We start from the raw sequence: 12002 nt of genomic DNA, 5'->3' as shown, positions 1-12002 counted from the left end.
AATTAGCCATTGTAAATTAAAATAATAATAGATTAATAATCATAGATTATCATCAAATGAAAGCAATAATTACCCATCAAGAAAATGTGTAATGTAATTATTCCACAATTACCAGATCAGTAGGTCAAGTTAGTTAATTCTGTAGAAAAATATTACTATTTTTACTAATTATTATTATTTTTTTTTTCTATTCATTTTTTTATTAAATATTATGACTTTTTTTTTACATTTACAGAGGATGCTGATTTATTTTTGATGTTTTAGTATAATAATTAGCTGTTACAAATAAAAATAATTTGATATTATCATAGAACGATAACAATAATTAGCCATCAGGAACATATACAGTAAATGTGCAATGGAATTGTTTCACAATTACCAGTTCAGTCTAGTCATTTCTGACCACAATGCAAATCAGTAGCAATTTATTTAACCAGCCAAACAATCAAGAATGATTATGTAGCGTACAAATTATTATTACAAAAGCATTGTCTCTATATTTACATTCCTGTAATCACAGATATCCCACTCACCCCATCCCAGCACTCCGGCATGGCTGCTTGCAGATTGTGTACACTTGCTTAAAGGTGTATATTTGAGCAGGAAGAAGACAAGGTCCTCTCCGGGAAATTGGTCTCGGATGCAGGTAACCAGAGAGATGCTGCGGTTGCTACGGCGTCTCTTTGTCTCTCCTCGTTCTGGTCAGGGGTGTTTTGTTGTGCTGCTTCCCCTCCCCTGACACAATTTCATACCCCACCCCTGTCCTCTCATTGGCTGACTGCAAAAATGGCTGCCTGTCATTGGCTGGGATTTGTGTCACTCTAAATCTGTTGTGTTGTGTCTGCATTTGTCCCATATTTGCGATCTTCATCTTCCGCATGCCCATAATGGCCTTTAATATAGATATTCTATAATTCTATTGCAATTTATCAGCGATATAGTACTTGGTTTTCTATGAATGGAAGGAGTTTTTCAAAAATGTGTCATTGTTTATGATTTACTGCATGTTTAAATGCTTCTGCATATGCTAATTTATCATCCAAAAATTATTATTAGACAAACACACAACACACACCGCAATGGGCCAGGTCAAAGGTCAGTAAAGATTTCATGGCATGGCTGTAGCACGAGTTGTGTATGTGACAGTGTATGTGCGGTCCGACATGATCACATGATAGAGCACTGAGATATAAACACACGAGGTACATGGCCCATTTTTGAGACAAGTATGTATTTACATGTGCTGTATTCTGTAGTAAACTACCTCAAATTATTCAATCTGCATTTTCTGTCTAAGAGGACCATGCTGACTCAAATGCATTTTTTGAGTTTTTCTCTGTGGACATGGATCCCTTTGTGGCTGGCTTGACTTTTGCGGTCTCGCTTGAATGCACTACCTCTATCTCATGCATGGGTGTAAATACAGTTGCATTGTCATTGTCATAAAAGGATGGACTCCACCTACCACATCGCACCATACACATATGCACATAAATGCTAAAAGGTTTAGTGATTAATGTAATATAACAGGCATTTTTTTAGTTTGCAAAGAATTTAAATGTAAAAATTATCATTTTAAAACATGATTTTTAATTAATCTACAAGACCTTTTTTCAGCCTTGACTGCCTTATTGCTATTATGAATTATCATTTTAAAACATGATTTTTAATTATTCTACAAGACCTTTTTTCAGCCTTGACTCCCTTATTGCTATTATGAATTATCATTTTAAAACATGATTTTTAATTATTCTACAAGACCTTTTTTCAGCCTTGACTGCCTTATTGCTATTATGAATTATCATTTTAAAACATGATTTTTAATTATTCTACAAGACCTTTTTTCAGCCTTGACTGCCTTATTGCTATTATGAATTATCATTTTAAAACATGATTTTTAATTATTCTACAAGACCTTTTTTCAGCCTTGACTGCCTTATTGCTATTATGAATTATCATTTTAAAACATGATTTTTAATTATTCTACAAGACCTTTTTTCAGCCTTGACTGCCTTATTGCTATTATGAATTATCATTTTAAAACATGATTTTTAATTATTCTACAAGACCTTTTTTCAGCCTTGACTGCCTTATTGCTATTATGAAATGGTTACTGCCAATCCCAATATGAATAAACAGTACAAAACTGATAGAATGTACCTTGAATGCACTGTAGGTTGAGTAAATGCATCACAAAAAAAAAAAAAAAAAAATATATATATATATATATATATATATATATATATATATATATATTATTTTGAGGTTGAATTCTGGTTCTACAATATTATTATATATTATTGTTTTTAAAATGTGTTTTGGAACCAAAATTTACATTTGGGAAAAAATGCATTTCTGTTAGTCGTGTTAGTGACTTTTGCCTTATTAACTTTAAGTATCATCTATATTAAAGGGATAGTTCACACAAAAAAATAAAATTCTGTCATTAATTACTCACCCTCAACTCGTTCCAAACCCATAAGACCTTTGTTCATATTCGGAACACAAATTAAGATATTTTTGATAAAATCCAAGAGCGTTCTGACCCTGCATAGACAGCAATGTAACTGAAATGTTCCCAGGCCCAGAAAGGTAGTAAGGACACCTTTAAATTGTCATGAGACATCAGTGGTTCAACAATTTTATGAAGCTACGAGAATAATTTTTGTGCGTAAAGAAAACAAAAATAATGACTTAATTCAACAATTCTTCTCAAGCTCTCAGATTTCATCCAAAAATATCTTAATTTGTGTTCCGAAGATGAACAAAGGTCTTATGGGTTTGGAACGACTTGAGGGTGAGAAATCAATGACAGAATTTTCATTTTTGGGTGAACTATCCCTTTAACAGTGTAAAAACTTTTAACATTGAAAAAATATATATTATCTTTTTAGTGCGGCTGTCTGGAATGCTGTATTGACTGTAATCCCAAATCTGATTTATTTGATGTTGCATTTCTTTTTTTACCTTGGCATTAGGTAACCGTATGTGCTAGCAAACACTTATTTAATTATCTGTTCTCCATCACAATTAAAACCTCTCACTTGATGAGCGTGCGACTTACAAATCCTATCCTCTCCAGCCCCCTCCGCTGTCTGGATTTCTCACTTTTTATTCAAATTCTTCTCTCTGTGATTTAGTCCTATTTCTGTCAGAGGTGTGAAGAGATGATGCAAACCGTGAGACAGCGACAAAACTGAGGTGATAAAGTACTTATACCTCAACTTTAGTTTGACTTCAACTGCAATTTGATCTCTGCAACTGAGTCTAACTCTTAGAGCACATTAAAAGCTGAAAGAAACTGAATATATTATGTACTTATGTATTATCTTATATTATATTGGTGCACATTAAGAAACGTACAGTATATTATACATTTAAATAGGTTGGATGTCATGTTGACAGTTAAACTACAAGTTCTAACAAACAGGCTGGTACTACAGGTTGGTGTTAGTGCTCTGAATGGGATTTTGATTGAAACTCAGGAGGTCATAGCAATGCCTCTATGTTTTTAATTCTCTCTCACACTCTCTCGTTAACTGTAATTGTTAGCACATTCCTCTCTCTAACCAAGAGAAACAATAAGTCTTTAATCATCAAATGGCATAAAGGAATAATGAGGCTATGTCAACCACGCCATTTTAAATTTGACATGGATTAAAGACCTTCAACGGCTGTCCGTTTAAATAAGTCAACTTCAAAATTGCACAAGGAAGAGTCACTGTACCTTCCAATCTCCTACTGCCACGAAGGCCTCACAGTTTTCCTGCAGGAACACAGAAGGTCAGGTTCATCAAAGCCAAAGCACATTTGGTCAAAAATGCTATCAGAATAAATTAAGCAGAGACTGGAGCAACACTCTGCAAGGTCCCGCCAGCGAGGAAAGAGTTTCTGTGATGGAAACATTTACTTGAGCTGTTGTTTCTAGAACTCTGAGTGTTTTTATTGGGTGTAAAACGTATCGACAAATTATACTTCAGTTAAAGTACAGCTGTCAACATTTTACTCAAATGTCAAAGTATCCAGCCAAAAACATTTACAGTGAAAGCAAAATGTTTCTCAAATGTATTTTTTCAATTTAGAAGCAAATTTTGAAATTAAATTTTAAATTGACTGGATTTTCAAGAGAAAATTGTAAAGTGGAATCTAGATTTACATCATGATGACCATTGATATACTTTTTTAAGGAGTATTAAAGTACTTTGTTCTTTAAAAATGTAAATAAGAAAAGCTGCAGCTATTTATTTTACACTGAGTGAAGTACACATACCCTAAAATAATGTCACGTACAATAATAAAGTATAATTACTCAAGTACTTTACACCCCTGGTTGTTGTTTCACTAGGCATGATTGGTTAGTATGTGGGTGGCTTAGCTGGCTTCAGATCAGCAGCTATTTGTGAAAAGATAAAACGTGCAAGCTGAGCTTGCTTCAGTGCTGAAATGAGGCCTGTTTAACTCCATTATACATTTAAGTATAATGGTAAGCATTCTGATGGCCTAAGCTGGTCCAACGCCAGTATTAATGAGTAAAGACACTGTTAAGAACACAATGTACTATGGAAAAAAAGGTGAAATGAGTACAAAACACAGCAGTAAAAGAAGAGAACAGCTTGAGAACAGGACAACATCTTCTTGTATCACAATATAGTCACCATAGGAGTAACATAAAAATTCATCTCCTTCTTCTGAAAAGGCAAGGAAACGTGATCTACGTAAGATAAAAACAAAGCATCCGTTTTGGAAAAGCAAGTATCACTTATTATGTGATGGCAGAAGCAGGAAGAAACACACAAACCTAAAGAAAGAGGTTAGTGCATGCAGTTTGAGCTGTTGGCAGCAGAGAAGCAAAAGCAGTTTTAATGTCGGACCAGCAGGTGTCACTCCTTTTCAGGATTGAAAATCTAATGCAGTACCTCAGAAGTGCAAAAGGGGGCAGCCTTACGGGTAAACAACAGTGTGCTTTTTTTCTTCTTGAGGAACTGAATCTTATGACATTGTAGTATATAAAGCTATGTTCACATGGTGCATAAAGCTAATTTGTGTTTCAAATCCAATCTTAAGCAATGCATTTTTGCATCCATAGTCAGAATCCAGCATATCTACATAGGTTGCCATATCAGGTGTAAGCACAATGCTAGACAAAAGTCTTTGTGGAGAGAACAGATAACTTAATTTTGCCTGTGCACATGTCCATCATGGTATCTTGTTATCATGACAACATATCAGGAGCCATTACTATACTATTAACACATTTAAGCATACGTTTTGTCAAAAATTACTCACTCGTTCTTGTTCACTTATTCACTTTATAGTGAATGCCATATGTCACCATACGTGATTGAATTCATGCACAACTATTGGCATTTCAAAGTTTACATATGGCCTTACAGTCATGTTGCAATAAAATTAATGACAGAATTTTCATTTTTGGGTGAACTATCCCTTTAATGAATCTTTAAAAATCAGATTTCATGTGGTGTTCTGAAGTCCAGATTACAAACTAAACTGATTTGATTTTCAATGATTAGAAGCAAAAGACAAACTAAAGATTTGTTGTTATTTGATTTCATATACTATTATCGTGTGCAAAGTAATTATCTTAAGCAAATAATAATAATACAATACAAAATAAAAAAAGTCATAATAAAATTACACAAGTAATCCATTGATAATTGCTTACAATTGTGCTAATGCTACTTTGTGTTTAAATATAAACATTGTGTCAAAAAGAACACTTTATGTTGATCACAATTTAAAATCTGTAATTTTCCCCAAATCAGACAGCATGTGAAACTGTGAATGGGTTTTTTGTTAAAGACTTGGGGAGAGAGAAAATATATTTTCTAACAGAGCTGCATCTAAAGTAACAAAGAACTTGAGAGAAATTAGTATTTTTTTAGTTGGAAACATGGACGTGCTCTGTGCGGTAATCAGCCTACCGGGAAGTACCCGCTGGTCCGACGGCGCGTCAGGCCGAGCCTGTGTTGGGCGATGGCATGCCAGCGTTTTGGGGGGCGAGCCGTGGGGGGGGAGGGCGTAGCACAGGGCAGCGCGTGCACACACTGTCCTTTAGCCTGCCACGTTACACACAGACACAAACACTAGTTACAGCAAACTACAGCAGACATTGCCCTCTGTAGGACCCGAGGACAATACTTTGGTGGCAGAGGTGAGAAGCTGAAGAAATAAAATGATGATATGCATGAATGGTACTGTGTGATATGTGGAGAAAATTAGCAGCAGACACAATATCCACACAACAAGATTCGATGAATGAATTGCCATGACTTCCAATCATTTGCAATTAGTTAATGTGAATTTTTATCATCTTTTTAAAGAGATTACACTGCAGTTTCACAAAATGACTAAATGTTCTAGAGCTGTACATGAATGAAAAAAAAAAAATCTAGATTTTTTTAATGCTGTAAAAATACAAATATTTTATTTTTAGTTCATGACACCTTATCAACTAGTGTGGACATATATAACTTTATTGTTATGCGTTTATAAACATTCCTGGCCTGGAAAATCACAATTTTAACACTTGTTTAAAACCCAGTGCATTTGATTGATTGTCTACAGTATACACTGATTTAATCAGATAAGGGATAGGGATTACAGTAGGTTGCATAATTAATCAATGGATTTTAGTTGACTATCAGAGCACTTCTAGAGAAAAGCAAGAAAGTAGTACACCCCTTGTCGTCCAGTGTCCCAAATTTTTTACTGATATTTTACAGCCATTTATTTTTACTGGCATTAAAGACATATCATGCTTTTCATTTCATATTAGCTTAACACAGATGTGTGGATTAAGATGAAATGTGGTATTTGGTGAGCATAGATAAATCCTTTATCATGCACACACACACACATACAATTTTTTTGTTCTCTTGCCTAAAAACAGGGGGCCATTTATAACTGGTCTACTATATTTAGTCATGCACACACACACACACACACACACACACACACACACTCACCATCTCTGTTTCCTGTCCCCTGGATTCTGGCAGTAGCGGTTTCTCTTCAGTGAACTGCTGATCCTTCATGCCAGCCATCCTGGAGAGCAACCTGCAATCACCATGGCAACACACACACCTGAGATTAACAAAGCTATTCGACAGCAAACCAAAGTTTAATCAAATCCGCCTGGTGCTCCAATATTGAAATAATACCTACACCACTCAAAGCTTGTATACAGTCCCAGCTGGGAAAAAAAATCAGACCATACCAACTAAAAGACCCAATGATATCAAAATTATAGTTCCCCATGATATCAAAATTGTAGTTTTGTGGCTTTTACTTTTGTCTGTTAGCTTTGAGATCATCTATATTACTGAGTACAATAAAAGTTGACTAAGTTAACTTTAATCAGATATGTGCATTTAAAATGGACAGAATTTCTCTTTCCGAAAAACAACAGACCACAATTGTTGATGACTCATCCTGCACTACAGATTTTTGTCCATTTAGATGTTCTCTAGAATCCAAATGTCCCTCCCCCTTATATCACCTGCAACCAATTAACAAGTGCATACATTTATGGATGAGACATAACCTCTTCAGTATGCCCTGCCCAAACTTCCTGTTTCAATACGAAATATGTAACACCTGCATTTGTTAAACAATTTCCCTGGGGTCTTTAAGGTGGTAAAGCTGGTCAAGCGGTGTTTTGGAACATACAGTAGCTAAGCTGGTGGGGACTAGGTTGATCCCAGCCCCATCGGGTGGCAAGACAACTAAACAGCTAAACCAGTTTGCTTGGAACAGCTATGGTTGTCTCTTTCCACTCCCCAGTTTTCTATGGAAAGAATCCGTATATCATAAACATGATTTTGGGCACTAGCAAGGACCTTGATCCAATAAACATTATGATACTAATGACTCAATTACATGCAACATGATTATGACATCATGCAATAAACATATCAGCAACATCACTGTTCTGATGACTTGAAGGACTGAAGAAAATTTCATATACTGAGCAGCTTAAGCTTTCAATGAGTGAATGTTTAAGTACACTGGAATGTCTTATGGTGTGTGCACACCAAAAGCGAAGCAAATATTTGCATCACATTATCGCACTAGATTACTTGCGGGATGTTTTTCGTGTCAGTCGTGCAAATAAAATCATTGCATAAGGCAATTCATTATTGATACAACTGTCAATAAGCTCTTCGCTGATTGGCTTGCACAATAAAGCATCATAGAAATTTTTTGTGGAAGACTGGATTGAGGATGTAATCTACCAGTGCAAATAATTCAGTTCACTTTTGGTGTGCACATACTGAACTAGGGAGTGGATTGAGACACACCCCGTGTAAAACCAGCTACTATCAGAAATTGGTTTCAACTGCATTTTTCAGCAGGAGTGCTTATCTGGCTCCAAATAATGTAAAACTTCATGTGGTTATGGGGTTTTGTGGACTTAAAATGAGGCGGCATTGTGGACATGGCTTGAATGTTGGTTGGTGGTTAGGTTCACGATGAGACAAAAAGGCAGACTTGTCAGTCTCCAGGAACACATTTCCAAATTGGGACATTAGCTCTCAGGTTGTCTGAAAGTATCTGTTGATGGATGAGACAATGCACTTTTCTGTTAGGTTCTTATTAAACTCCAGCTGTGCAACTGAAGGTCAGTCAATGTCATTGTCAACTGATATTTCGATAACATGATGCTAAGCTAACAACCTCCTCCACATCCTACTGTTAACTCTAATAGTTCTACAAACTCATGCATATATAGATAAAGATTATGAAGCATGTTGTTATTTACAACTTCAATGTAAATATTGATTAAATATTATTCAAGCTAACAGTCGTTAGCATGTTTTAGTAGCATTTCTGAACATCTAACGCTCCTGCCATCCAAATGCTGTGAAAATGAGTAAACAAGAATATGAATGAGAAATGAAAAAGGAAAAACAACCTCATCAAATATTAGAGCAGATTGTTGTCACTTTTACTCAAGAGATAACATAACATTTTGATACATCATTCTCTTGGAAGAGTCGCACAATAACTGGGTTTAATTCAGAAAGTCAACCGAAAAGTCATTCCACTCTTATTTGCCGTCAGTGCCAAGAGCTGCATGAATCTGGAATCATGGGCAGTGTAAATCAAACCCTCGGATGTGAACGGATAGAATGATTCAGAGCCCTGCAGGGAATTATTATTTTGGTTGCATAACACCTCCCATGAGGTGATTATAATGAGGTCTAGACATGACCACAATAATCTCAATTGGCCTCTCTTTCTCCCACCCTTTCCTCTCTGTCACGATCTATATAACAGAGTAATATTTTTACTCTTTCTAAACAGAACGTGAGTGGTGCCTGCCAGTGCCTCCACGCAACCATAATTACTGTGTGGTTTCTAAGGTGTTCTGGGTGTTTTCTAGCTTGTTGCATGTGGTTGTTGACCAAGTCAACAGAGCCTAGCCTAAGTCTCTATGCTATTCTGGTCACTAGACAATCTAGTAGCTTATAAAAGTAATACTACACCTTCCCACAATCTGCACAATTTATAGCGGGAGTTACATTCCAAAGATTAATACTGAGGACTGTGGGTTTTTTCAAATCTCTAAACCCAAGAATGAGCAATAGTAATAACAACCTTAGCATGTACCAATAACTAATTATTGACTAAACACTGACTGGTTTTTGGAGTGTGTGGGTAAAGATAAATAATTTAAATCCATGATATTTAAAAGTGTTAAATATAACACTTTATGTTTAGCTAATTCATGATCAACAATATTAATATCATATAAAATTACAGCATAAAGAACAAATACATTCATGTCAAATATCAACCTGTAACCCTTCTTGTTTGCAGAGATTTATTTTTGTGGGTTCTGTACCCCGTCAGTGTTGCCATGGTAACCTCTAGTAATGCCAGTAGACGCCCCTGCAATCTTCAGGGAGTTAGACAACCTTTATCTTTCCTTCTTCATCCTTTCGACAGCATCACTGCTAGTCCTAACTACAGTACTATAAAAACATAGTTAGGAGTCACCAAGATAATGTGTTAACTCTCAGACATGTTGAATCCAGATAGAGTTCATGTATTGAGCAGACGACATCAGCCAGAGCTTTTTTGACCCTGTTCAGTAACAACAACAACAAAAAAGTGTGCATAAGAGAATATGACACTGGAAAGACCATTGGAAGAGTATTCTGACAGACACCAAATCAATAGATCTGCTCAAAGGCAAGGGTCTGACCTACTATACAGAATCCCAATCAATACTAGGAAACTGGGTTAGGACAATGTGTGTTTATGCTGTATGCAAAAAAAAAAAAAGAAAATGGCAGATGGAATTCTAAAATCAATTCAATTCAAGTTTAATTAATCTCTGAACACAAAACAGGCGAAGGACAAAATGTTAAGAAGCTGAGCTGTACAGTCTCCTTGACATCTCTATAAGGTTATACAAGTGATTGAAGTTTTAATTAGCCATTTGGATGCTAATATAATCGAGGTAAATAGAAAGAACATGGCTGTATAAGCAAGGTGTAGAGAGTGCTAAGTACCACCCACATGCTGGCAGAATCATATATACCAGGAAATAAAAAGTAATGTCATTGTGGAAGTATGGGAGAAATCAGTGGAAGACCTGAGCTGTTAGTTTAGTTTTTACAAAGCAATTGTTGCTGCCTGGAAAAAGTCAAACGTCAAGACAAATCCTTCTATCTTCCTTCTATGCTTATTAAAAACTGGCTTCATTACTGAGTTCTCTGTGTTTTTATAGAATGAATGATCTTCATGTTCTTCTAATGTGTATATTTCACACGATTAAAAGAGCATGAAAATCTCCTATGACAACTTGCAGTGATATTATCGAGGCTGAGAAAAGAACACAACGCTGCAGACAACAGGTTGATGCCATTATCACTGTTTTCCATGTTCGAGGAGTAAATATGTTTACATGGCTTTTATTAAAAATATTGGGTAGCCAGAGTTTCGTATGCATTTGGCAAATCAACAAACACTGCGTCACTTATAGTTCCTATAGGACTGTTTTAGACCCTACTCTAAAGTAGGAGCTATATTTCCCCTAGAACTAAATACATTCCTAGTTCCTGTGATGCCAACACACCAAAAAGCAGGAACTTCCACCAATAGTTCTAGGAACTATAGAAAGGTTTCTCTGGTGCAAAAGTGCCTATACACTAAGGCCCCGTCCACACGGAGACACGTTTAGCTATATACACAAAAATTTTGAATCGTATCGGCATTTCGTCGAGACTGATCCGTCATTTTAGGAGAGTGAAGCCGCTATTTTTTGAAACCGGGTCCCAGAGTAGATAAATCTGCGTTTTCGTGTGTACAGCCAATCCGTATTTTGTGAAACGATGATGTCCTCACCCCACGTCTTAACCCTAGACAGACACCGCTACATCATGTAACAGCAACAAAAACATGAACAAATGCTGAACAATTGTCTTTTTATTAACTAACATTAAATGTGCGTTGTATACCGTGCGCAGGGTTGGGAGGGTTACTTTTAAAATGTATTCCGTTTCAGTTACATATTACTTCATTAAAAAAAGTATTCAGTAATGTAATCCAAGTACCACAATATAAAAGTAACATATTCTGATTACTTTTGGATTACTTCAAGTTACATATGTAAATAAAGTCAGAAAATCAAGTACTTTTATTTAACTATGATTTTAAAATTAAAACTATAGTAAAAACAATTTGAAACTATTAAAAATTATTACACTTGATTGCTTCTGTTGTCCTCATTTGTAAGTCGCTTTGGATAAAAGCGTCTGCTAAATGACTAAATAATAATTATATTATAGTTTTACTATATTTCAGTTAACATTTCATAGTTAACATTTACTATTTCATCCTTTCACTAGGTTAACCTGATTAACCTGAGTTATTTATTTCAATGAGACAGAAATATAAAAAAAATAGCCTCTAATATATATATATATATATATATATATATATTGGCGTTTGGTCTCGTTCTGTCTCGCGTA

General features: G+C 35.4%; 1 protein-coding gene across 9 annotated transcripts in view; it reads right to left on the bottom strand.

The window, feature by feature from the left end:
• The window catches only part of LOC306866346 (protein NDRG4-like), a 32754-nt gene that overhangs the window by 16852 nt on the left and 3900 nt on the right, over positions 1-12002 (bottom strand). For 4 of the 9 annotated variants that reach the window (XM_079411489.1, XM_079411487.1, XM_079411488.1 and 1 more), the window contains 2 exons: positions 6987-7077; positions 3728-3766 (listed from right to left, as the gene is read on the bottom strand). In XM_079411489.1, coding sequence (XP_079267615.1) covers positions 3728-3766; positions 6987-7064 — 117 coding nt within the window. In that variant the 5' untranslated portion in view covers positions 7065-7077. Of the gene's footprint in view, positions 1-533; positions 711-3727; positions 3767-5942; positions 6078-6986; positions 7078-12002 lie in introns of those variants that run through there. The other 5 variants (XM_079411484.1, XM_079411485.1, XM_079411486.1 and 2 more) reach the window with 3 other exon arrangements.

Source organism: Barbus barbus, assembly GCF_936440315.1.
Source record: "Barbus barbus genome assembly, chromosome: 48".
Classification (NCBI taxonomy): Eukaryota; Metazoa; Chordata; class Actinopteri; order Cypriniformes; family Cyprinidae; genus Barbus; species Barbus barbus.
The sequence above is the reverse complement of the archived record's forward strand: the minus strand, read 5'-3'. Positions and strand labels throughout refer to the sequence as shown.